This window comes from Anas acuta, chromosome 1, assembly GCF_963932015.1.
Source record: "Anas acuta chromosome 1, bAnaAcu1.1, whole genome shotgun sequence".
NCBI classification, from domain to species: domain Eukaryota; kingdom Metazoa; phylum Chordata; class Aves; order Anseriformes; family Anatidae; genus Anas; species Anas acuta.
The window spans coordinates 152,932,251-152,958,668 of NC_088979.1; the positions used below are offsets into that span (position 1 = coordinate 152,932,251).

The following is a 26,418-nucleotide window of genomic DNA, read 5'->3' on the forward strand; positions in this document are numbered from 1 at the left end:
TTAAGAAGAAACTTAAACTTTTAATTCCCTGCCCAACAATTATCCAGAAGAAAGCGAAAATACTTGTGTGTAGTTATTTACCTCCTTTTATGGTTGTCAGGACTTTGGGGGAAAAAATAACAATTCCTTTTATTGCCTAAAACTGTTTAATTACCATTTTCTATTCAATTAGACTCATGCGTTATTTGCTTTATTTGAAGATATTGCCAGAAAACATTGTTTTTCTTCAGTCATTTCAATACACATCCAATTTCATGTATCGTATCTTCCTGTATCATATCTTACAGAGACATTGAAAAACAAAATAACCCCTTCTCCCTAAAAGGTTCACAGTCTTTACTCTGGCTTAGTGTTTTGCTTTATTTTCTATTCTCATATTACACCCTTATCTTTCTTGAAGCTTCATTAACTAAAAGTTACTTGATATTCAGAAGTACAAACAAGGAAAAATAATTTATAGAGAAAGGTAGCTTTCTTTTTTGATTTTGTATTAGAGAGAATTAGAGTATATAAAATTAGAGTGCCATACAGACACTGAAATGATATTAATTCTGGTTATAGCTTAGACAATATTAATGCTGTTTTAGGCCCAAATTTTTTTTTGTTGGACTCTTGCCTTGGTAATGTTACGCTGTGAAAATAAATGTGTTGACATTGCTGGGTCTGTTTTCAATAGACTGTAATTTATATGTTACTAGTAGTCATGCAAGAAAATTAAGAGTATTAGGGGTGGGGTCAATAAAAGCAGCTGCATCCTTTGTTATACAGGTGGGAGGTGAAGTTCTGGAGAGCTACCCTGCTAGGTATGCACTTGCTCAATATCTATCTACCCATGGGAGAAAAGGTAAATCAGGAGACATTTTCTAAACCAGTGTAACAGTTTGTTTGCTGGGCTCACTAGCGTTAATCTATTTTAAATCATTTACAAGTATTTAGAAATCTAAAATGACTTCTAGCGAAACTATAGAGAACTCAACAAATTGTTTTAGCTCAAATGCAGAGGAATCAGAAAATGTAAAGTTATCTCAGTATTAGTAAATTATTCATACCAGTATCTTTCACTTAAAAATAGTGAAATAGTTCGTTTTTAAAAATGGAGCATTTTTTAAAGAACTAAGTAATGCCAAACTGAAACATTTCATCCTCAGTCAAAGAAAATATGCTAAGGAATCTAACTTTGGCTCACATCTGATTGGTAATAAAAATTAATTTGATTCTCCCAGCAGATTCACCAGCTACAAAGCTGCTAGGAAAGTGTATGTAAATGCAATGATTGTAAGTCAAAACATTTCATCTATTGAACAGCTGCATTTCTTTTAAAATCAGATCTAATGGTATATATTGTCAAATGGGGATAACTAGGAAAGGTGTAATGAGCAAGTTTGTAAACAGAAGAAAAGTGATAATGTTTACTGAATTCTCTTGTCAATTATACTAAAGTAGCTCTGCTAAAATAGTAGTTTTCCACTTTTGCACTAGTTCAGCTAAGAGCAAAACTTGACCTTAATTTTGAAAGGGGAATACAGGTGAAGAAAAATAACCAATTCCCCCACTTATGCAAAATAAATTATTTCTGTCTGATACTGCAAATTTATTCTTTGTTGTTCTCTGACAACACTATTGTGGAGGTGTTAAGCTTTTTATTAGAAATCTCTTCTTTTTCTTTTCCATGCAGATGATGACACATTTTCCAACGTGTTTTGTGAAAACTCTAAGAAACTTATCAATGTACACTTGTTTGCCCTGGCCGTCAAATATTATTCTTTGTCTCACCTTGGAGTGTGTACCCCATTAGAAGAGCTACTTAAAGCACTGGGAGGAGACAACCAAGGATCAACTGGTATATTTACACTTATGTTTCAATCTTTATTCTCTCACTACAGGGTCTTCAGATTTTTGTGTTTTGGAGGGGGGTTATGTTTTTTTTGTTTGTTTGTTTTGTTGTTTCTTTTTGTTTTGTTTTCCCCCTATATGAGTTTCCTTCCTACATGCTTCTCACTTCAACTAATTTGTTCTTAGATAATTTCTTCATTAACATAATTTAGAAAATGGATTCTCTTGCTAAAATTTCAACAGAGAGGTCATGACAGTCAGTCATATAAGGCTTTCCTGAAACTCAGTTTTAAAGGATATGAAATAGGCAAGCGGGCACATCATTATTTCGCATACAGATGAAACATCTGTATTCTATGTATATCTATTCCCTTTGTTTTTCTTCTCATATTCTCCTCAGCCACGATTGCTAGTCTTCCTTTTTTTTTTTTTTTTTTTTTTTTTTTTTTAAAGTCTAAGCCTAATAGCCGGCAGCCATACCTCCACGAGTAGTATTTTTTGTTACAACTTTTGTTTACTAATAATCATGTGCTTAGACATTTAATTGAATATGGACACGTAAGTGCTTGATATTTCAAAATAAGTTGATTTTATTCAATCTGTATTTTTTGAACCAATACCAAATATGTGTCATAAAAACTAGAGTAATTTCATTTTCTATAGTTGAAAATATTGACTGAAACACTCTTGAGTTGGCATCTTTATACTGAAAGTCTTACCCCTGATTTTATTTATTGTTTCAGATGGTAAACTGACATTTATACTTACTTTTTGCTGTTGTCATTTTCACAGAAAATGTGATCTTCATGCAGTCCTCAGTCATCACAGATTTGTCACTGTCTTTCAGATTTCTCCTTAGTTTTTCAGAGACAGACTCTAAGCTCATCTGCCTTTGCTTTCTAGTGTGTTTTGTCTCTATACATTGAAATGCCAGTGACATTTCTATCCTAAGTGATATCACCATTAGATACATAGGGTATCTCTCCCATTTCCTACAGCAGTCTTCTGTTTTCAATTTTACCATTTTCCATGTTTGGGCCCCCAGTTTTCAGTTTCTTCAAAATCACAAAAAAAAGTAGCTAAAATAGTCTTAATGGTCTGCTGTGCATTGGTCTTACTATAAGTTTAGTTCCTGGCCTCTTCCCTTCTGCTATTTTTCAGTCTCAGGCTATTCTTTTGGACAGCTGTGTGCTGCTTTTCTTTTGCTTGTTTTGTAGCTCTTACCATTTTTGTTATGTTCTCATTCCCTGTGTTCTGCCTAATTTTTGTAATTCTGTAGTTTTGCCTTGTTATACACGTACTTAAGTTCATACTTGGATTAGCTTTCTTAGACAAAAATACAAGCATTCTTTCATCTTTTTGTCATGAAGAATGGAACATCTAAAATAAGGCAATTGATGATTATTTTGTTCTGTGTCTTTCAGGAGTGCTGTTTGGTTGGGTAGCTGGGGCCTGGGATTGTGGTGTAGTAATTCTTAGTAGTACTTAGAAAATAAAATGTGTTCCAAATGGTATTATAATTCAAAACTTTTGTGTTGAATTGGCAGTATCAGTTAAATTAACTTAGTAGAATTTCCTGATAATTGTTTGGCAAAAGCAAAATACCAAATTATGTATTTGTAGTATGAAAGTTGCCAAATGAAAGTTTTGATCCTTTAAACTATTTTAGGTATTTTGGAGTTAAGTCTGTATTTCAGAAAATATTTCATTTCCTGACTTACTAAACCTTGCAAATCAAGAGACATGTCAGTCTGAGAAATTAGTAACTTTATGATGGCCTTGCCCATATTCTGAAAAATATGCTTCAGGATTATTCAATTTATGTTTGAGATGTTTTTAATAAATTTTCCTGTTCTAAAACAAGCATGCTTATAAGCCCGTTCCCACAGACTGCATACTTGCATAGTTCTCAAACTTCTTTAGCATATTAATATAGACATTTTACTATTCTTCCTTAGAATGATTTCTTGAAAAGCTAAGTACCAATATTTAAATGTAATCTGAATGTGAAGGGGTTTCTCCATTGCTTCCTACCAAAGTTCGCTATGGTCCTCATTGCCCCATTGGGTTGGTTGCAGTGAGCACACAGGATCCAGAAGAACCTGGCCCAAGGGACAGAAGTCAGCAAGGAGAATTTCTCTTATGTACCTGATATAAGAAGAGGGGATTACTAGAACATTGGAGTTAGAGTACTCTCTACCTTTTCAATATGTTTATGGCCAAGGTAACAGTCATGCAGTGACTGTTAATAAAGCCATCTTTAAATTGCATGGACTATAAATATCAGTTTGTCTTAACGTCTTTTAGCATATGGTCATCCCAGACTCTGCCAGTCTGGCTGAGAGAATTGAATCACAGTACTGTAACTTCTGCACTGGTGGTGGTTTGGCATGGACTGTGAATTTTTATCTAATAAACCTGAATTTCCACAAGTAAAAATGGTATAAAAAGCCTGCATCCTGCCATAGGTCTTAGGAAAACCTCCTTTAGGCCCATAAGACAGTCTCCCCTTACTCTGTCTACTTCATAACTAATGATGTAGGTGCAAATGGCACTGTATAGGGTTAAAGCAGTTTTTCAACTGGAAAACAGCTCTTATGCTAGGGGGTTCACAGTATAAATAAGCAGCATTTGAGTACTACTAAAACATTAAGCTTTCCTTTACTCTATGATAGCCAGAGAAACTCTATGAAGTATTTCAACCTCACTTTCTTTTTTGCCACAAAAGGAAGTTCTGGCCATATAAACCAGCCCATAAATAGAGATTTTTCTGTTAGATCGCCGTGTGTTTGCTTGTTTGTCAAAATAATAAAAATAAAATAAATAAAAAAAAAAACTATCCCAAGCAAAATTTTGCATAAACTCAGCAAAAATAAAATTTATAAAAAGTAGGTAACTTTCTGTAACAGTGTAATTTTCCATGTGCTGAAGTATAGACAGTGTTCATTCTGTGATAAATAAGCAAGTAGTTAAGAAACTTCAGTTACTAAGGTGGTAAATACTTTATCTAAGTAGGTGTAAGCAAACTGTATTTTTTTTAAACTGGAACCTCAGTTTTTGTCAGTTGGGTCTTGTTTCTGGATTTACCCCTCTGTGTTTGAAATGCATTCATTTATTTGACTTAAGTACTGTTTGAAATTCTACTTTGCAGAGCATTGCCCTGTTCAGTCATTTGAGTTCAAGGTATTGAACTCAATTATTGCAAGGTATAAAAGGTGTGATATGTGGTGATAGTTCAGAGTGAATGTGCTGCTTTGGAGACCAGACAAACAAAACTTACATTTTTGTAAAGAAAAAAAAAAAAGTCTGTTTCCTCATGTTCCCCCCCCCTCTTTTTTTTTTTTTTTTTAAATAAGCTTATCCACATAGCAAAATGTTTACAGATAAATGAGAAAAGGTCTATATTTTCTCTCTCCTTTTTTTTTTTTCATTTGAAATGGTTACAAATTCAGATTTTTTTAGGAGGCCACAGAGATCTCCGTAATTTTAAAGTTAATGAGAATCTTTAGTGAACACTTTAGCAGATCACTTGTTGCTGCTTTTTTTTGTTTGTTTAAAAATATTTTAGGCTATTATTTTCTTTTGTCAGTTCATAGAGGCTATATTACATTTTAAGTATTGTCATAACGGTTTATTATAAAAAAAACAGATGTTTAAGAAATGGAGAGATCCTGTGGGTTTTGCGAGAAATACAGAAAACACCAGGTTTCTCATGAGCTCAGTGCAATTCCCCACTCTCTTTTAAAGAAGTAACGCTCTTGGCTGTGTTCCCAGCATGGTCTGATCAAGGAATGAACATAGTTTTTGCCTAACGATCAGATTCTGGACAGATGAACACATACTGTGCAAAAAGCAGAGAAGGGGAAAATATTAATCTCCATAGCTATGTGGAAACATTTTGTTTTCTAGGAGCATGCTCACCAGTAGCAGGCTGGTTTCTTCTATCCTCACCCAGACATACAAAAATTGACATCAATTCAACTCACAGGGTTTCTCACAGGGAAGCCGCTTCTGAGCTCTTCATTAGTTGGGGGATGTAAAGATGTAAACTGGTGGCAGAAGTTGACTACCTCTCATCAAAATAATCTGAATATTTTTTTCTGGAAAGATATAGCAGATCTGTAATCTATCTGTAGCTTAAAGAAAAAAAAAAAGCAGCTTCTTTTGAATTTCACCAGCATTGTTCATAACTTTTATTTCAAGTGTCTCCCAGTTGGTACTGTGACCAAATCTGGAGAATTAACAATCTGCACTATGTGATTGTTAATTGTCCTTGCCCTTAAATTTCAAATATGTAAAGGTAAATGTGATAAGTGACATAAAAATTAATATTCTTAATGAACAGGAAAAAGTAGTAGTTTTGTAGTAGGAGCTTGTATCTAATATCTGGTCAGATATTAAATATGTACATTTTAAAAAAAATACACTAGCAGAACTAAAATTTAAAGTGTGTTGCATTTTACTAATTTATCTGTAATTCAGAAGTTTAGTCTTGTAATTATATAGTGGGTGTTTAATTAAATATTACTGCACATAAAATATAGAAAATTTTAAAGCATAGTTTTAGGGTGATATTTATTTTGACTAATAATAAATTTTCATTATTGTGAATTTTATTAATGTATATATTTTTGTAAAAATGATACAGGTATCAAAACTGATGAGTTTATGAATAATAAGAAATCACATGAAGTGCAAGTGATGTCTCAGCTTGTGGACAAAATAGCAAATTACTGTGGTATAAAACAGGTAAGAAAGGATTTTGTACTGAATGTTACTGTATAGTTTCCAAATTATTCTCCTTATTTTGTTCAAATACCATATTTTGATATTCTGCCTCTGCTGTTCTTATTTTTATCTAAATAATTGTAGCTAAAGAAGAGCATTCCAGTGCAAGCTGAAGGACATTTTTGTTTACAGATGCACCAGTATAATGAACTGCCTTTTAGTGAGTCATATTCATTTTATGGATCAAAAAAAAATATATATATATATATAATATATATTTATATATATAATCGTCCTCTATACGTTGAACAGCTAAAAATTGTACTGTTTTTTGCTATGCACTGATACTGTCTCACTTATCTGTATTACACTGCTGGCAATTTACCACAGACATCAGTAGCAGAGCAAAACTTTATCCTTCTTTCAGACACACAAGACTACCAGGTATACACCGATGCTGAAATTCTGGGAAATTTTTTAAGCAGATCTTTTTCTTTTTTTTTTTTTTCTTTTTTTTTTTTTTATTCTGGAACAAGGGATTTAAATTATTTCCTGTTCTTTAATACTGTTGTTCAGCTTTCTTTAATGTGGATGGAGATCTTCAAGTAGGTGTTTAGATGTGACCTGTTCAGTTTGCAGAGAACACTTGCAGACTTCCAGGGATGGGGCCTCCACAGCTTCTCTGGTCAACCTGTTTCTGTGCCTCACCACCCTCACAGTAAAGAATTTCCTCTTTATATCTAATCTAAATATTTTGTAGTTTAAAGCTGTTACACCTTGGCTTGTCAGTATGCTCCCTGACAAAGAGTCCCTCCCCTGCTTTCCTGTAGGCCCTCTTCAGGTATTGGAAGGTTGCTATAAGGCTTTCCTTTAGCAACATCTTCATCATTCAGATGGTGAAGAATTGTAGTATTCCTTTCTCAAAATGTGACTGTAACTTTCCTTTTTTTTTTTTTTTTAATATATATATATAGTTATGATTGCACAGTTCTCTAAGTCACTGTTGCATTAAAACTTTGTAGATGCTTATTTGTAGGCCTGTTGACAAAAATACAAGCATCACAATATTCAACTTTATTCGCTACCTTATTTCACATTACATTAGACAAAAGTAACACTTCCTTATTTTCCATATGAGTAATTTGCCTGTGAACTCTTTATATATGAAGCATTATTTGATTCTGTGATGCCAATCTTTGTTGAGATAAGACTAAATTTTTAAGCAGTTGAGTGAAATGAGTTGTTTTAACCATTTTAATCTCTGTAACACTAGTTAGTGCCTAATGTATCTTCACTCTTGCTTTAGTCTGTAGATGACTAGTTAACCTGGACTCTGTTTTTGATTTTGTTCTACATCTAAGCTGCATTTGCTTTCTAGGCGAGCAGCTTTAGGTGTTAGCTCTAGGAGACTAACTTCCTCCATCTTAATATTCATTCCCAGAAAATTTTCTGGAGGACACATTTTATAGTTATTTAACAATAAACACAACTCTAATAAGGTTATCTGCCTAGATTTCATGAGTTATCTGCCTAGATTTTATGCTGAACCCCCTGAGCGTTTTTTGCTTTTAAAGAAAGTATGTCTGAGTCTAGTTAAAATTACTGTATCAGATGTGGGTACAGGAAGAGAGATAGCTGCACTGTGTAAGACTAAGTCTGTGTTGTTTTGATTCCTGATATATCTTGTCCCCAAGATGTGCCTGGCCTTCACAATGAGACAATTAGTTGGCCTGCTTCATACCTGGGAGGTTGCTAAAAAGTAATGGCATGGGTAATCGCCTGCTGGTGGTGGAACACAGGACCATGTTCTGCTTAGTGGTATGGATGTGACTGCAGAGTTTGATGCTGCCACCAGAAGTCCATGGCAGGTCCAAAACTTGGATTTTGCTCTGAGTAGCTGAAGAAGAACTTTGTTTTGGAAGTTATTTGGCTCAGACCGAGTTTAATTTAGATAATATAACCAATATGTTCTGGTGAAGTACTCTTCATGGGTTTGTGTCAGGCATCCAGCGTCCATGGAATCTGAGATCAAAACTCTGCATTCTGACGTGTCTGTTTTGTGAGGAACAGCTGCACAGGGCAAAGTGTTAGGCAATCTTCTCCATACAACTGGGATTCACAAGTAAATAGAGAACTGCAATTAAGGCCAAATATTACTGGATGAGCCACGATCAATTTGTGAGCATCTGCTATTGTTCAGAGATGGAGCGTGATCTCTCCAGTAGCTCCTTCAGGAGCCAGACACAGTGACAAACACAGATGCCCTGAACAACCACAAAGAGTAAAAATGCAGAAGTAGTAGATAAATAAAAGTAACTTTCTCTATTAATTACCATGTTTTTTGCCTTGCTTACCTTATGCTTTGGGCAAGAATCAGTTGTTCAAGTGTTGAAGACTTTCATATACTGAAAAAGTTGTAGAAAAGTATAGTTTTCTTATAATGTAATAATAAATGTTCTCTGCATTTGCTGGAAGGTGAGTTGGTGGTGTTTCATATAGCATTTCCATTTAGATTTTAAATAGTTCCTTTGAGATTCAGGAATGAAAGGAAAGGAAAACCCATATTCAGAGAGGAAAAAAGTGGAGCCACCTTAATGACCTAACCTAAGTCCCGATGTAGCTGGTTACTCATAAAATCTCAAACCAATCATTATTAAGTATCTGTCAATATGCTGCAATTTCAGCTTGTGATTATGCACTTGTAGTTACAGCTTGTAGTATCTTTAGGATTATTTTCTGTTTATTTTTTGAAAAAAATGTAGCATTTAATGAAAAATATGATTGCAATATATCACTGAATATGAAATGCCGACTGCTTTATATTAACTTTTTTCCATTTTAGTCATACACTGTAACAGAATTATTTGTTCAAAGTTACAAATCCCTAATATATGAAAAGAGCTTTCCAGTACATGTTAAAAAAAAAAAAAAAAAAAAAGAGAAGCCAGCTTCCTCCTTCTCAGTTATTAAAAAGCAACTTCTTTTGTTTTGGTTACCTTTCAACTTAAGAAAATACAGGAATTGTAAAGTTTTAGGGGAGTTTTTTTCTTTATTGATTTCTTTCTGTCCTTCTCAGCAAAACAAAATGTATGTAGCTTTTAATTAAAATATCTAGAGCTATGAAAACACAACACATGTTTTACAACAGCACGTGTCCTCAGGGTGTTTCTTTCAGATATTACAGATCACTGACAGATTGAAAAATGCCCTCCATTTCACCTCCATACCATGATGTATAATGGGTGGTAGGGGATATTGTCCTCTTGTGGTATTTTACAATATAGTATAGTAAATAGTAAAAATGAGAATAAAAGCAAAAATTTTACTACTACAGTATTCACTTCTAGGTTAATGATTTGAGTTAAAACATTAAAGCAAACCAATTTAACATTTTTTTTCAGTTGTTTACTGCCCCTCTTAAATATCATTCTTATCACACAAGTGGAACTTCTTAGGAAGTAGCTCTTGATTAAAGTTGGAAAAGAAGCCAGTGATAACTCTTCTCTGCTTAAATGCACATTTGTTTTCTTTAATGTATTTATGGAAGGTTTCCTTGGAAATTACAGCATGTGCAGCAGGAGTTGCAGTGTATAACCTAAGTGTAATATAATTCTGTATTCAGCATCCATTAAATTTGTGATTTGATGCTGGGAAATGCTGGAATGCTTCTGGAAATGGAGTTCTTGATTGTGCAGTGCCAGAGACTGTGTTTAAACATAGTACCCAACTCACCATGGACAGGACCTTTGGAGTTCATTATATCATGGAAATTTCATTTTAAAAGTTCATGCTTGGCAGATATACTGTGGATTGCTGATTACCTTTCCTTATGTAATCAAGGGAAGGTAAAGCAAGGATTAATTTAATCCAGTCTATTTGTTTAGCACAAGATCATTGCCTTCTTATTTTTAGTCAAAATTTCCTCTCTTTTTAGAACTGTTCTCCCAGTGCTAATTTAACAATGTATTACTGCTGCCCAGAGAAGCTGTGGATGCTCCATCCCTGGAAACCTTCAAGGCCAGGCTGGATGGGGCTTTAAGCAACCTGGTCTGGTGGTAGGTGTCCCTGCCCATGGCAGGAGGGCTGGAGCTAGATTATATTTAGGCCAGTCTATGATTCTATGATTCTTTTTGCTTGTAAACAACTAAAAAAATCTTCTCAGTTTGTCTTTACAGCCACTGGAGTTCACGTGTATGAGTTAGGAATAATTTACTAATTTACTATCCAAATACTGACTTTCACAGAAATAATTAAAATACCTTGTAGAAGTGGAGGTGTGCATATTCTACATAATAGGTCTGTCACATAAAATGGTGGGTAAAATTATTCCTTAGGCACTTTTATATCTTTACTTTTAAATGATCTGGGAGGTTATTGGTGATAAATGTGACAAACATTTTCAAAATGCAAAAGATGCTTAGAACATATCAATTCTATTTCTCTAAATCCTCTCCTGTACAGATTTCATTCAAAAATATGAAGATTGTAGTATATTTAGATAGCAATCATGTGGTAATATTACATGAAGAATGCAGATGAAAAAGCTACATGTGGCCTAGATAGACAATTTTTACGTAATGGTGTATATTCTCCACTGATTTAAGTAGTCCTCAGTGAAAAAGTAGTTCGTTTCTTTCTAGCTCCATGGCTGTATGCATCTTGAACATTTTTAGAATAAGGAATAAGTTTTTCTTTTTCATTTCAGTACAGATATTGATGTGCTGCATGTTCTTACCTAGTAAAAAACAATGTGATTGAGTGTGAGATAGATCCATGTAATATATGCTGGTATTTAGACTTACACAAATCAATGTAAGCTTTTTATGAATATGTGACAAACCAAGAACAATACATAAAAAATATTCTTGAACTAATCAGTTTCGGGAACATCTACAAAGAAAGTTATTATGGCTATTCCATAGATATGCACCTGAACAGAAGGAAGCATTTTAATTTCTTCCATTTAGAGAAATGTCACTCTGACTATTATTGTAAAATATGCTTTGTATTATAAATTAAAGCATGCATGATATAAAACTTTGATCAAGTAATTAAAGTTCTCAGGTTGCTCTTGTTTTTGCTACTACTCGGCACAGTGTTTTCCTTCCTACATATTGTCAGTCACTGAAGTAGCTAATGCTATCAGCTATGAGAGAAACTAAACTTTCAGCTAATTATCCCTCTTTTCACTTCTTCCTACAGAACACTCAGTGGAAAGCACATGTGATGCCCTTTGTTTTATTACAAAACCATCCTTATGTTACGCATAAGGATGTATGGATCATTTTCACAGAATAGGAAGCTTTTATAAATAAACATTTTGACTTAGGAGATAGTATTTCATATCACATATCTTTAGGTCATGTCTGAAGTGATTAAGTTAGGCACTTAACATGAAGATGCTTTTTTCTGTATACTTAGTGGTAGTAGTCTCCTAAATAAAGCAGCTAAGTGCCTAAACTTAATACTGTGAACACTTAAACTTAATATTCTGAACACTTCCTTTCCTAACTCTATGTTCTGGTGCAATTTAGCAAGGGTAGGTGGTGGTGTTAGTGTTTTATGGTTATTTTCTTTAACAGAAGGCAGTTCTGTGTCAAAATATATACTGAAAGTCTTTTCCAAAAGTGTCAGAACATGTATAATGCATAAGTCTTGTATTGTCTGTTTCCTGGAGGAAATCAATTTAGACTTAATTCTGTGTTTTAAAGTCAAAAAGTGCACCAAAAAGCAAATGGATGAAGCATGTTCGGAAATTTCACTGATAAAATAGTTATGAAATTCAAGCTTAATTTTTTAAGCAATTATTTTTCATTTGATTGAAATGTGTCTTGTTGCTTACTAATTTAGTACATCTTTCTCATTTTTATTTTTCTCTTTCTTTTTTATTTTTTTTTTTCCTCTCCATTGTCTAGGTGATTGATATAGGTTCTGGAAAGGGCTACCTGAGTTCATTTTTGTCCATGCAATACAACTTAAAAGTTTATGGAATTGATTCCTCAAACACCAACACCAATGGTGCTCATGAAAGGAACAGGAAATTGAAGAAACACTGGAGAGCTTATCAGAGTCGAGCAAGAGCAAATCCCAAAAGCCAGAGATTAGAAAAGGCAAATGACAGTCCAGTGCAAAATGAAATTAAATTTAAAGCAGTCAATGAAAGGACCTTAAATAACAGCTGTCTTCAAAGTCAAGACCAAAGGACTACCCAAGACTTAGTTCCTTCTTGTGTTTTCACAGAAGTAACTACATCTGAGACCAGCAAACAAACAGAAATTGATTTGGTGGCTCAGGCACAATGCAATGAAAGTGAACTTTCTGAAGAGGCTCTTGCTATTCTCAATGTTCTGCCTGCTGATGCTGTAGAAATTTTTTCTTCCTCCCAGTGTAACAGTGAGGAGCTCTGTGAAGAGGAAAAGGCCCAAAGAAAAATGGCATCTATCAAAGCCAAAGCGAGCAAGTCAAGTGAATCAAACCTTTATTTTCCATTGACTTCCTACATCACTGCAGAAACAGAACTCGGTGACATCATAACAGATTTGGAGGTTATGTTACTCATTTGAAATGTATTGTCCATTGTCTTTATATTGCTGTTTTCATACATATATAATGTTTGATGAGTGTACATAAAATGCTATTGGTCAGTGAATATTCGGACCAAATGTTTTTCAGCCAGTTTACATTAGTATTTCTAACATACACAGAGTTATTTTTTCTATTTTAATATTATTATTATTATTATTTTGAAGATGTAAAGCAGCCTATAGAATTTATGCAGTAGATAATAATCAGCTGTCAAAGTAAACAGCATACATACTAGCATGTTCAGGTATTTCACAATTCTGGATATAGATAATATCTAATTATTATGAAAATAACTAAATTTACCATGTAGGCAAGTATATTAAGCACTGGAATTTAAATTTCCCTGAAATTTCTTATTTTTCAAGTTTTATATTTTTCTAATCTTGGTAAAAGTTTGAAAGCGTGACAGAATATATTGACTATAAAAGTCAACATAAAGAGTTTGTAACGAGCTTTATTTGTAAATAATGCTTTTATATTTTGGCTCTCCAGAGTTACTGTAAGTTCATGTAGTAATCTGCACAGACAAGGACTGTGTCTACACAAACAAGCACAAGCTCAGCTGCTCAAAGGCAATGGTACAAATCTAGAAGCTGTATGGCTGGTTAGTTGCTGTGCCTGAGCTAACTTACGTGGATTGTGTAGATATATTCAGTCTCTTTTGCAAAGATGAAAACTTGTATGTGTTCAGGGGTGTAATTCATTTCTAATACAAGACTATAGGTTTGTATTACTTATAGAGGAGCTGTTTATGCTCCTGTAAAACAGTAAGTGAACCATATGCCTCTAAATTTGCACAACTGGTTTTCATCTCCATTTATCATATGATTTGCATGATATAAAAAGCAGAAGAAATCCTACATCTCTGCCTGCTTTTAAAAACATTAATGTAAAAAAGTAAAAGGTTTATTGTGTTAAAAAAAGAAACAACCAAACTGCACAGTATGTGTGATGAATGTGTATAATTAAAATGCCTAAAAAGTACAATCATTTAAATGGCTCTAAAAGTATTCTGTGAATATTTAGAAATAAAAAATTATTTTACAAATAGCTTTACAAACATCATCATTTTTTATTTTAACCATAAATTGATTTTTTCTCAATTTTTCCAAATTTGGGAAAATGACTATTTACTAATCTATGCAGTAAGTTCTGAAAATGATTTGAATTGCCAATGAAATATTAGGATAGAAATGCATGTTTGTATACGGGCCCAGAACTAATACTGAGATATCAAATTTTACTACACTTAAGCCAACAATTCAGAAAGTGCTTTCAGTTATACCCGGGCAACCTCAGTGAAGTCAGTGACAGTCCAGAAGTGTACCTGACACAGACATATTGCACTGATATTGTTCTGAAGTTTTGAGCACACTAATGTTCTGTGAACATTGAATGGATGTCATGTGGTAGCCACCTTCCACTCCCTTTCCCCTGAAAGAATCTAATTTTAAAGCAGCAGTTTAACTACTGCTTTTGCAGGTGCGTATCTTCTATTAGTCTCCAAACTTCATTATTGTTCCACTCTATTTCATGTGGAAGAAAAGATTTGTGCAATGATGAGCTGAAGCTGGCTAACAAGCAAAAAATCTTTAAAAACTAAGGTGAAGTGGAACTGAACTTTTGCCACCTAAAAATGTTGGGTGCTAGGGCAGTGAGAAAGCAATCACAGAGAAGCAGCACAAGCAAAGTGGAAAGTGAGAAAAGTGATGGGAAGAAGAAAGAAAAAAAAAAAGAAAAAAAAAAAAACAGAGGAAAATAAAGGGAGGTATATGTACGAATGCTATACAGTAGGGAGAGAAAATCAAAGTAATACATGACAATAAAAATAGATGTGTGCAAAATGACTGCAGAAGGGCACCACAACTGAATGTACCTTGGCTAATTATTTGTTGATAGCCTTTAATAAATAAGGCTGAAATTCAAAGGAACAAGCACTATATTTACCATGTAGATTTCAATTCTTAATGCTGGAAGGGAGAAGTCTTGTTCTGAACAGTGAGAAGAGGACTGATTGTGATGGAGAAATAGAGAGAAATGGGAAACTGAGGAAAAAGGAAAGCAGAAAGTAAAATGGGCAGAACAGAGTAGTTGAAGTTCTTTGGTTTTTGTTTTAGGGAACAAAATACCAATCTGTTGTTGAATGATAGTATGCACACTGCAAAACTGCAGTACAAGTATAGTTCTGGAAATAGCAAAGCAGATGGAGCAGGGCCTGCTCTGCAAATTACACTAGTGCTTAGGAAGTGGTTTTGATTTCAGCAGTTCAGTGTATCAGAAATGCCACAGATAGGTCCATCTGTTTATGTTATGGTAGACAATCTGAAGTAAGAAAAGGAAGTATCAGTAGTAGTAAAAATTATAACAGGAAAGCGAGGAAAAATGAGACAAAATGGCCAGTGTCCAGTCATCATGTAGATGTCCCTTTCCATGCAGTTAAACCAGCTGCTGTTCACACTCCTAAACTTTTGCTTCCTCTTGGACGCTGTGGGTAAAGTATAGAGAGATGTATAGTTCCTAAGTGAACAAAATGCTGAGCAGTCATTTTCCCTGTAAAAGAAATACACTGTGTTTTCTTAGCACTGAAGGGCTTTTATTGTTCCTAGAAAAATTCCAGAAGAGAACACCAGGAGTCGTCATGGAGTTGTATATTTAAACCTTACAAGTGAATAACCATTTGCAGAATGTTTGGGTTTTGGAGTTTGTTGTTGTTATTCATAGTTTTTCAGTTGTACAGGGAGATGCTTTATTGTTGCCTTTTTTTTTTTTTTTCTTCTTAGGACTGTATAATGGTGGGTCTGCATACATGTGGTGATCTTGCTGCAAATACACTACGAATATTTACTGCCAAGCCTGAAATCAAAGCAGTTTGCAGTGTAGGCTGCTGCTACCATCTGTTGTCAGAACAATATGAAAACCAAGAAGGTAATTCTGAGTTTAACTTGTGGCTGCCAGTTTGCATGTTAAGAATATTATACCTCTTAATTAATAACCTCCTGATGTTTGTTCCTTTCCAATAGCTTATTTAATACTGATTTTAATTACTTTATGTGGGTATTTCACTCCCGGATGCCCTGTAGCTTTCCTGTTATGCCAATATTGCTAATATTCTTGCTGAAATTAGGGACATTAGTGCAGAATGTTTTTATGTGGTTATGAATACAGCTGTTTTTATTCCATTACTTCACTCGTAAAATGTTGAGGCTTTTTTGGTCAATATGTTTTCATCCTTTTGAAATATTTTGTACCAGATTTTGCCTTTGGCTGTCGGCATGCAGCATCCATTTATGTTGAATTGTACATGTATAACTATAAGCAGAATTAAGTCCTTGTAATGTAAATTATTACTCTAAAAAGCATTCATCTGAGTGCTTTGCTCTGGGGCTTTGCCAGTTTAGAACATTATAGAACAGTACGTTTAACAGTTTTTCTTGGGGTGACAAGCTGAAAATTATTTGGGGATTCACACCTCAGGCAAATTTTCCTTCTTGTCTATTATTTCAGATAGAAAGCTAGTATCTTTAGCTGAAAAGTAAATTCTTTACCTTTCTGTACAGCTTTCAAACAACACAGAGTTACAGATTGTCTTTGCACAAATGTAGTGATTGCCATAGTAGATGAAACTGATGGATTGCTGGGTTTATCATGGAAAGCTCATGCTGTTTCTGTTGTCTAATGTTTTATAGTTAACGGTGATGGAGTCATTGCTAACAGAAGTACTATTGTCTGGTTTAATACTTTGTGTATATCAACTTGAAAGCTATTTGGTATAAAGTAATAATAAAGGATATAGACTACAACTAAAATTTGTCACTTTCTACTTCAACATCCAAATGTTGTGTTTTCCCTAGAATTTTATACAGCATCTTCTGCTATTATTTTAAGCAGTGTACAGATTAACAGATGCATTAACATTTTAATTTCTATTTAGCTCATTTGTTTTTAATGAATAATTAAAAGTATTAAATATCTGGCTTTCCTGAGCAAACAAGTGTAATGCAGCTGAGCTGTCTAAATGACCATCTGCTGAAGTCTTAGAAACTGATCACCATTATCAACCAAATTTGAGAGAGAGGTGGATTGGCAAAGTTTATTTCATCTCTTTCAGGGAACTTCATGGACAGAAAGGCAGGAGGAACTCAGCTGGTATTCTGTAACAGTTGGCTGCTCAGCCAGCTGAGGCTTAGCTCTGGATTGACCACAACACATGCCAGCTCTTGCTTGTTTTAGTGATCTTTTTATGTTACTCAGGATAGATCTGCAACAATTTTGAAAGATTTTGCAGTGTATTATTTCAATTATTTCACAAACTTCAAATTAACAACAAAAAAAGGGGGGGAGAGAAGATACAATTGAAATTTATTTTCCTATATTTGCATTATAGAAACACACTAAGTAAAAACCAGACAATTCTTTTTACATTAATGTTTTAAAAAACTGTGAGCTTTTCACATACCTGAGATTAAGTTTGTGTGTCAAAAGTATTTGTTTATTTCATGTTATTGAAAACACGATATAACTTCCTGTTCTAGCAGTGGGATGATTACTTTTTCCAGACCAGTGCATATGGCCTTACTAAATTATTGTTCTTCAGACAACACCAAAGGATCACCTGTGATAACCTGTTAAAAATTCAACTAAACAGATGTGCATACAGTGATAAGAGATACTGCAGTTTCACGATAGTATGAAAATGAAGCCAAATTGTGTGGTGAAATTTCTAGCTGTTTGATTTTTCTCAACATGGTGGATACAAATTATAGAATCATAGGATCATGGAATATCCCAAGTTGGAAGGGACCCATAAGGATCATCGAGTCCAATCCTGGCACCACACAGGTCTACCCAAAAACTCAGACCACATGACTATGTGCACAGTCCAAACGCTTCTTAAACTCCGACAGGTTTGGTGCTGTGACTGCATCCCTGGGGAGCATGTTCCAGTGCGCGACAACCCTCTCGATGCAGAACCTCTTCCTGATGTCCAGCCTGAACCTCCCCTGTCGCAGCTTGACACCATGCCATCAGGTCCTATCACTGGACACTAAAGAGAATAGGTTGGCACCTGCCCCTCCACTCCCTGTCGTGAGGAAGGTGTAGGCCGTGATGAGGTCTCCCCTCAGCCTCCTCTTTTTCAGGCTGAAAAGGCCAAGTGACCTCAGCTGCTCCTCATATGTCTTGCCCTCTAGGCCCTTTGCCATCTTCGTAGCCCTATTACTCTTAAAGAAGAATTCTATGCAAAGTAAAAGGAAACTGTAGTATTCTTTTTTGGGGAAAAGAACATGCAAGTTCAAGTGCTGCTCAAATGAATTGTGTTTGTTTTGTTTTTTTTTTACCATTATTGTGAGCATTATCAAAATGTCATTGTCATATTCCTGTTGAAAAGACATCTATTGCACGGCTAATGACATATATTACATTACTGTGATATCATAAATGTTCAGTGGTGGAGTAAGAGTACAGGGACCAACAGCATCTAAGAGATAGTTCTTCAAAGAAAAAAATGGAAGGATGGAAGGAATTAACACTTGAATTAGGGCTAGTGTCTACACATCCCGTGCATAAATTTCAAACTGGCAAAGTGTTCTAGAGAATTATTGACTCCATAACTAACCAGATGGTACAGATCCAACAATTCGCTCTGTACAAGAAATCAACTAGTTCCTCTTGCAGCTGTCTGAGGCAAATGAAGTTTGGTTCTGCATCCAAAATGGAACAAATACAGAATTGTGATGAAATAATTTAAATTGGAAGTGGCCTCTAGAGGTCCAAATCTGGTTCAAATCACTGCACAAGGCAGGCCCAGCTTAGATCAGGTTGTTCAGGGCCTTGTCTAGTCATGTTTGTAAAGTATCTCTAAGGACAATGATATGGCAGCACATTCCAATGTTTGACTATCTAAACAACATTTTTTTTCCCTGTATCTATTTGAAGTTTGCAGCTTACATGTGTTATCTATTGTCCTTTCACTGTGCACCTCCAGAAGGAGTCTGGCTTAACCTTTTCACTTGCTTTTAATTAGGTAGGTGAATACAGCAGTTAGATCCCTCCTTGATCTTCTCTGCAGTCCTATAGTCGCCACTTCTTCAAGTAAGTCAGCATCTTGGTCTGGAAAGCCCAAAGAAGCATTCTAGATACTCTTGTTCTCACAAATGTTAAAGAGGGGAAATAATCATGTCCCTAACCTGTGGATTACACTGTTGAGCCTTTGAGTCCTGTCAGTTTTCTACACACCTTGTAGTCTACCTGCTGGAATCATATCTTGCCAATTTGGCCATAAAGATACTAAGGAAACCTTCCCAACAGCCTTGCTAAAGTCAAGGTAAACTATAATTACTGCTCTCCCCGAATTCCTTGAGTTAGTCACTGCATCACAGAAGGCAGTGTAGCTTGTCAGTCCCTGATAAATCTCTGCCACCTGTTAGAATAGAGTAGTTAGTTGGAAGGGACCTACAAAGATTATCAAGTCCAACTGCCTGACCACTCTAACTAAAAGTTAAAGCATGTTATTGAGTATTATCCAAATGTCTCTTGAATACTGACAGGCTTGGGGCATCAGCCAGCACTCTAGGAAGCCTGTTCCAGTGTATGACCACCTTCATGGTAAAGTACTTTATATCTAGTCCGAGCCTCTCCTGGTGCAGCTTTGTGGTATTCCTAAGTGTCTTTGTACTGTCGCGTTAAAGGTGTGTAGCTGATTAACCGTTACGGGCCCGGTTGGATTCAGAGTACTGAACCAGTCGGACATTCACCAAAACTGGGGGTCCGTTCGGACATTCACCAAAAACGTAATAACCACCTGGGGGTCCGCTCAGACATTCACCAAAAACGTATTAACCACCTGGGGGTCCGTTCAGACATTCACCAACAATGCATTAACCGTCTGGGGGTCTGGTTAGATTCAGAACACTGAACTATCACGGATAACCACCCTCACCCTAGTTGCATTAATGAGAGCTATCACAATGCAATCAAGTATGGTTTATTACAGCAACAGATAATCAGGTTCTTTTGGATTGCCGGTGATAGTGACTATCTGCAAAAGCAAGCTAGTATGCATGAAATACACAGGTGTTACAGGTGTTACAGGTGTTCTAGGTGTGTGTTCTAGGTGTGGGTTCTAGGTGTGGGTTCTAGGTGTGGGTTCTAGGTGCGGGTTCTAGGTGCGGGTTCTAGGTGCGGGTTCTAGGTGCGGGTTCTAGGTGCGGGTTCTAGGTGGGTTCTAGGTGTGGGTTCTAGGTGTGGGTTCTAGGTGCGGGTTCTAGGTGCGGGTTCTAGGTGTGGGTTCTAGGTGCGGGTTCTAGGTGTGGGTTCTAGGTGGGTTCTAGGTGTGGGTTCTAGGTGTGGGTTCTAGGTGCGGGTTCTAGGTGCGGGTTCTAGGTGTGGGTTCTAGGTGTGGGTTCTAGGTGCGGGTTCTAGGTGCGGGTTCTAGGTGCGGGTTCTAGGTGTGTTCTAGGTGTGTTCTAGGTGTGGGTTCTAGGTGTGGGTTCTAGGTGCGGGTTCTAGGTGCGGGTTCTAGGTGCGGGTTTTAGGTGCGGGTTCTAGGTGTGGGTTCTAGGTGTGTTCTAGGTGCGGGTTCTAGGTGCGGGTTCTAGGTGTGGGTTCTAGGTGTGGGTTCTAGGTGTTACAGGTGTTATAGGTGCGCAGCCTAGAAATAAACGCGTTAAAAGGATCAAAGACTCTATAGAGATTTATAAGCAAATATTCAGATCTCACCCAAAGGCATCCCAATGGGGGGGGAAGAGAGGCTCAGCCCGTCGACTGATCCCAGGAGTCAGGAGGTCCTAAGGATGTTGTATGTCCTTGGGATGGTATCTCCCCTGACGATGGTATCTTCCCTAACATCCCCTCTCTCTTGGGCCAATTTATATTATTTTCTATCTTTTAGGTGGCGCTTGAGTGGCTCTAGTCAAGCATGTCTTAGTTATGATTGGTGTAAAGTTTTCCCGTTTCCGTTTAAAGTAATAGGCTCCGAGAAATTCAGAGCGCATGCTCAGTGAGGGGTGGTCGCACCTTGGAGGCGGGTAGCTTTTGGGATGGAGGTGTGTTTTGGTATTATAATGATATTATAATGAGCAAAAAGTACACTAGGGTACAGCATTTGTCAAAACATGACAGGTCTTTGGCTTAGGGTGGCAAAAAGTGCAGCTTTGTGCACAAGAACAATCGAGGCCCCACCTGATTACAGAGCCTAGCCGTGGTGTCTCCACTCCACTCTACGCTCCGTGGTGTTCCTTAGAGCTAGCACACCAAGTTTCCCCAGCGCAATAGCATCTAAGGTTGGGAGCCTAGGGAATGCTCAGATAATGCAGTTATGCCCTACCCTGAAAGCCTCTTCAATGCTGTACCTTTTCCTTAAAAGTGTGAATGTTAGTTTTATTTTCCTAGTTACTTCAGGCATTTACACCACAGTCTTATCATTGGTTACCAAATACAGGAGACTGGCACCTCCCTCTACATTTTTCCTCCTCGGGAAGTTGTAAAGAGCAATGAGATCACCTCTTAGCTTTCTTTTCTCCAGACTAGACAATCCAAATGTACTCAGCCTCTCCACATAGGACATGCCTTCCAGCCCTTTCCCCAGCTCTGTTGCCCTCCTCTGGATGCTTTCAGGTACCTTACGTTTCAGATACCTCTGAAATATTGTGGAGCCCAGAACTGCACACAGTATTCAAGGTGAGGTCACACCAATCAATGCTAAATGCAGCAGGAGGATCACCTCTTTTGACCATCTTGCTATACTAATTGCAGTTTTCCTATTTGGCTGGCAGGGCACAGTGCTGATTCATGTTGAGCCTACTGTTGACTGTTCTCAATCTCCTTATTGTTCTTCATGTTCTTCATGTAGCTGGACATGAATTCCAAGAAGATTTGCTCCATAATCCTCTGAGTACTGAAGCTAGACTGGGTGTGAGGCTAGACTTTGCCTTTTTCCTATCACCAGGAATCTCCCTTGATAGATGTGACCATTCAAAGGTGACAGAGACACCAAGTGCCTTCACAAGACACCAACCAGTTCCCTCAGCTCCTGAAATGCATCACATCTGTTCCACTTGGTCCCTGAACCAGTCTTATTTGTTCTGTAGGTTGTGCTTCACTTGCCACAGACTCTACCAGGGAAGCTACTCACTAATGAGGGCCTTAGGTGAAAAGACTAGTTAAAGTATTAGGAAGCAGACTTTGAGCTAGGTATCTGTGGTTACAGAATAACTTCCTAAGAAACAAACAGAACTGCGCAGAATTTGATGGAACACAGCAAGTCACAATTGTTTGAAATCAGTCCAATAAGCAAGGGCTTGCCTGTGAGGACACAGTGGGAAGTTCTGTTATAAAGCATTTTATACTTGTTTTGACTGAGTAGCTTTGAGGATTCTGTTTTAAAAAAATAATTGCTCTGTTTTATACTTATACTTTTGCCTGGTATAAAAGCTTTTTGTCTTCTTGAGGTGGTTACTCTTAAGGAAAATGTTGAGGCAGGTCCATCTAGAACCTCTTCCTATCTTATTCTCCACTGGAGAAAAAACTTGCCAAACTGCCTCCCCCCCAAGCTCTACCCCAACCCAAGGACCACATTTTCCATCTTTGCTGCTTCTTATTCTTTAATGTAAATGCAGATGGTTGTTCTCATAAGCCTAGTTGAAGCAGATGTGCCAGCCCACAAAAAAGCTGCTGTGCACTGACAGTTACCATAACTTGAAAAGGCTGGGCTGTATGTTGCTTGGCTGTTATGTTTTATTGAATACCAAAGTCAGTCTTGTTTGAGGCTAGTGAAAAATTGCTTTTTCATTTTGTATTATATGGGACTAAACAATACTCATGGGAAGAAAAATTACGTGATTCAATGTCTAACATACCTTTTATATGTCTGAGATTACGAGTTGATAAAATATCAAGAAAATGTTACTAAGCTATTGTTGTGGGGCTATTAAGTCACCTTGGTTATCGCAAGGTTGTTTTTTTCTTTCTGAGAAGCTGACTATGAAGACTAATAGCTTACATTTCTCTTAGATTCTAAAAATACTAAAGACATGGTCTTTATGAATGAAAATTACATGATTCAGTTTGCCATTGGTCCTTCTATGAATACTTTGGGAGCATTTGCAGTGAAAGTAGATGCCATAGTCACAGCCTTGGATCTTGCAGTCAGAATACAGTATATTCTTCCACGTGCTTATAAATAAACTGAATTCATCTGGAATTTTCTGTAATGAGGCAATCCAAATTATGCTGGGAATAATTTTGAAGTCTTAAGAACATGAAAACCATTGTTTTGATTAATTAGTAAACACAACAACCAAGAGGAGCTGCGTCATCTCAAATTTCTATTCAATAAAAAAAATTGAGGCCAGTGACTTTTAACACCTGTCTTTAAATGTCACTGCTGTTATAAGCAGTACTTAATACTAAACTTCAGTTTATATGGAATATTATGACAGCTCTTGGAAAATTCTAAGTAGTTTTATTTTGGCTTTCTCTAAGGAGAATTGGCTGTTCATACAGAGATTCTGCTATGGATTAAATGCACTAAACTATTAAAGTGATAGATTTCTTTAGAGTTATTCTTCACTGTTACTGCATCTGATAGTCAATTACATCAAAGTAGTAAGGATTTTTCAATCTATTAGAAACTTTTTACATAAACTTATTTATGTAGTGAGTCATTATGGCAGTTTTTTTCTGGAAAAAAACAGTTTGCTAATGATTTTTAGGTTGAAACAAACCCTATTTCACTGTTCAGGAACTATTTGTGATCATGAATTAATAGAATTTTCAATTCTTGGAAAGGTAATGAGGAGGATTAGCAGAATTGCTGCCCTGGACTTCCAGAGGGCAGAGTTTGGCTTGTTGAGGAGACTGGTTGGCAGAGTCCCTTGGGAGGCAGTCCTGAAGGGCAAAGGTTGGACACTTCAAGAAGACCAAACTGATCTCCTATGACAAGGTGACACACTCAGTGGATGACAGAAAGGCTATGGATGTAGTTTACCTAGACTTCAGTAATGCTTTTGACACCATTTCCCACAGCATTCTCCTGGTGAAACTGTCTGCTCATGGTTTGGGTGGATGTACACTTCGTTGGGTTAAAAGCTGGCTGGATGGCTGGGCCCAAAAAGATGTTGTGAATCTGAGTGAAAGCCAGTTGGAGGCTGGCCATTAGTGGTGTCTCCCGGTGCTCAGTACTGGGGACGCTTCTCTTCAATATCTTCTCTTGATCAAAGATCTGGACAAGCAGATTGCGTGCACCCTCAGAACTACACCAATTTAGGCGAAAGTGTTGATCTGCTCGAGGGTAGGAGGGCTCTGCACAGGGATCAGGATTGGCTGGATGGATGGGCCAAGGCCACCTGTATGAAATTCAACAGGGCTAAATTCTGTGCCCTGCACTTGGGGCACAACTCCATGCAATGCTACAGGCTGGGGAGCAATGGCTGGAAAGCTGCCATGCAGAAGGGGGCCTGGGGGTATTGGTCAATAGCTGGTTGAATATGAGCCAGAAGTGTTCTCAGGTGGCCAAGAAGGCCAGCAGCATCCTGGCTTGTATTGAAAATAGTGTGGCCAGCAGGGCTAGGGAAGTGATTGTCCCTCTGTACTCAGCTCTGGTGAGGCCACACCTCAAATATTGTGTTACTCTAATACAAGGATACTGAGGTGCTGGAGCATGTCCAAAGAAGGACAACAAAGCTGGTGAAAAGTCTAGAGAATGAGTCTTAGAGGAGCAGTGGAGGGAGCTGGGGTTGTTTAACCTAGAGAAGAAGAGGCTCAGGGAGACCTTATCGTTCTCTACAATTACCTTAAAAGAGGCTGTAGTTAGATGTGGATCAGTATCTTCTCCCAAGCACTAAAGGATAAGATGAAAAAATCACCTTAAGTTGTGCCAGGGGATGTTTAGGTTGGATATTAGGAAAAAATTCTTCACTGAAAAGGTTTTAAAGTATTGGAACAGGCTGTCCAGGGAAGTAGTTGAGTGACCATCCCTGGAGATCTTCAAAAAACATGTAGATGTAGTGTTTAGTGACATGTTTTAATGGCAGACTTGGTAGTGCTAGGTTAACATTTGGACAAGATGATCTTAGAGGTCTTTTCCAACCTAAATGGTTCTATGATTCTATGACTCTATGATTCTATTCTTGGGATTTAGGGGAGCTGTTTTATCATATATTCAGCTAGCACATTTCTGGGGCAGTGTAACAGTTGGACTCTGATTATTACTTAACAGACAGAAACTGCAAATTTAAGATTTTTCTAAGTCTTGACTTCCCTTAAAAAAGAATGGATATGTTTCTGTATTCTAATTCTCTTCCTCCCATCCTCCATACCCTGAAATACATCACAACCAATCTAGAAAGCAGCGAATTTTTTCAGTTTGTTATCCTCTGTTTTGAGAAAAGAACACACAAACATTACTATTGCTAAGTAGTTGCGTATACATATTTTAAAATATAAAATAAATCATATAAATAGTTATAACTGTAGCTTGAGTGATAGCTGTCTGATCAGAACCCTTTCCTGAAATTATCCTGAGGACTGCAGATTATAAATTCCAGTTTTGTAAGGACTTCCAAAAGCAGGTCACTGGTCTAGGAAGAAAAATATAAATGGTAGACAGAGGAATTCTAGAGTTTTACCTGAAATTGTGAAGAAGTGCTTGTCTACAAGGCATTCTGTTAAAGTTAACAAAAGTAAAAATCTATAACTCTCAAGTTAGGTAAATATAAGATTTGGCTACATTTGTTAAGCTCTAACTTTTAGAAGATAATGCACGTAATGAAGAAAGTCTGGGGATGTGCAGCCTGATGAAGAGAATGCTCCAGGGAAACTTCATTGCAGCTTTTCAGTACTTACAGAGGACTTATAAAATAGACGGGGAACAACTTTTTGCTCAGTCAGACAATGATAGGACAAGGGGGAGTGGTTTTAAACTAAAAGAAGGGAGATTTAGATTAGGTGTTAGGAGGAAATTCTTCCCTCAGAGGGTGGTGAGACACTGCAACAGGTTGCCCAGAGAAGCTATGGATGCCCCATCCCTGTTCAAGGGCCAGGCTGGACAAAGCCCTGGTCAACCTGATTGAACGGGTGGCATCCCTGCCTATGGCAGGGGGGTTAGAACCAGATGATCTTTAAGGTTTCTTCCAAGCCAAGCCATTCTATGATTCTGTGATAATAAAGGGATCTGAAAAGAATGCAAAGTATAGTTGCAATTCATGTACAGCATTTTATCAGATTTGTGAAAACTGTGGAGGCTTTGAATAAGTTGGAGTCAGCAGACACAAACTT

General features: G+C 36.8%; 1 protein-coding gene across 2 annotated transcripts in view; it reads left to right on the forward strand.

Moving 5' to 3' along the window:
• The window catches only part of METTL25 (methyltransferase like 25), a 67,549-nt gene that overhangs the window by 5,299 nt on the left and 35,832 nt on the right, over window positions 1-26,418 (forward strand). Inside the window, exons 2-5 of one of the 2 annotated variants that reach the window (XM_068667470.1) lie at window positions 1,676-1,840; window positions 6,482-6,582; window positions 12,477-13,106; window positions 15,927-16,071. In XM_068667470.1, coding sequence (XP_068523571.1) covers window positions 1,676-1,840; window positions 6,482-6,582; window positions 12,477-13,106; window positions 15,927-16,071 — 1,041 coding nt within the window. The remainder of the gene's footprint in view (window positions 1-1,675; window positions 1,841-6,481; window positions 6,583-12,476; window positions 13,107-15,926; window positions 16,072-26,418) is intronic. The other variant, XM_068667477.1, reaches the window with a different exon arrangement.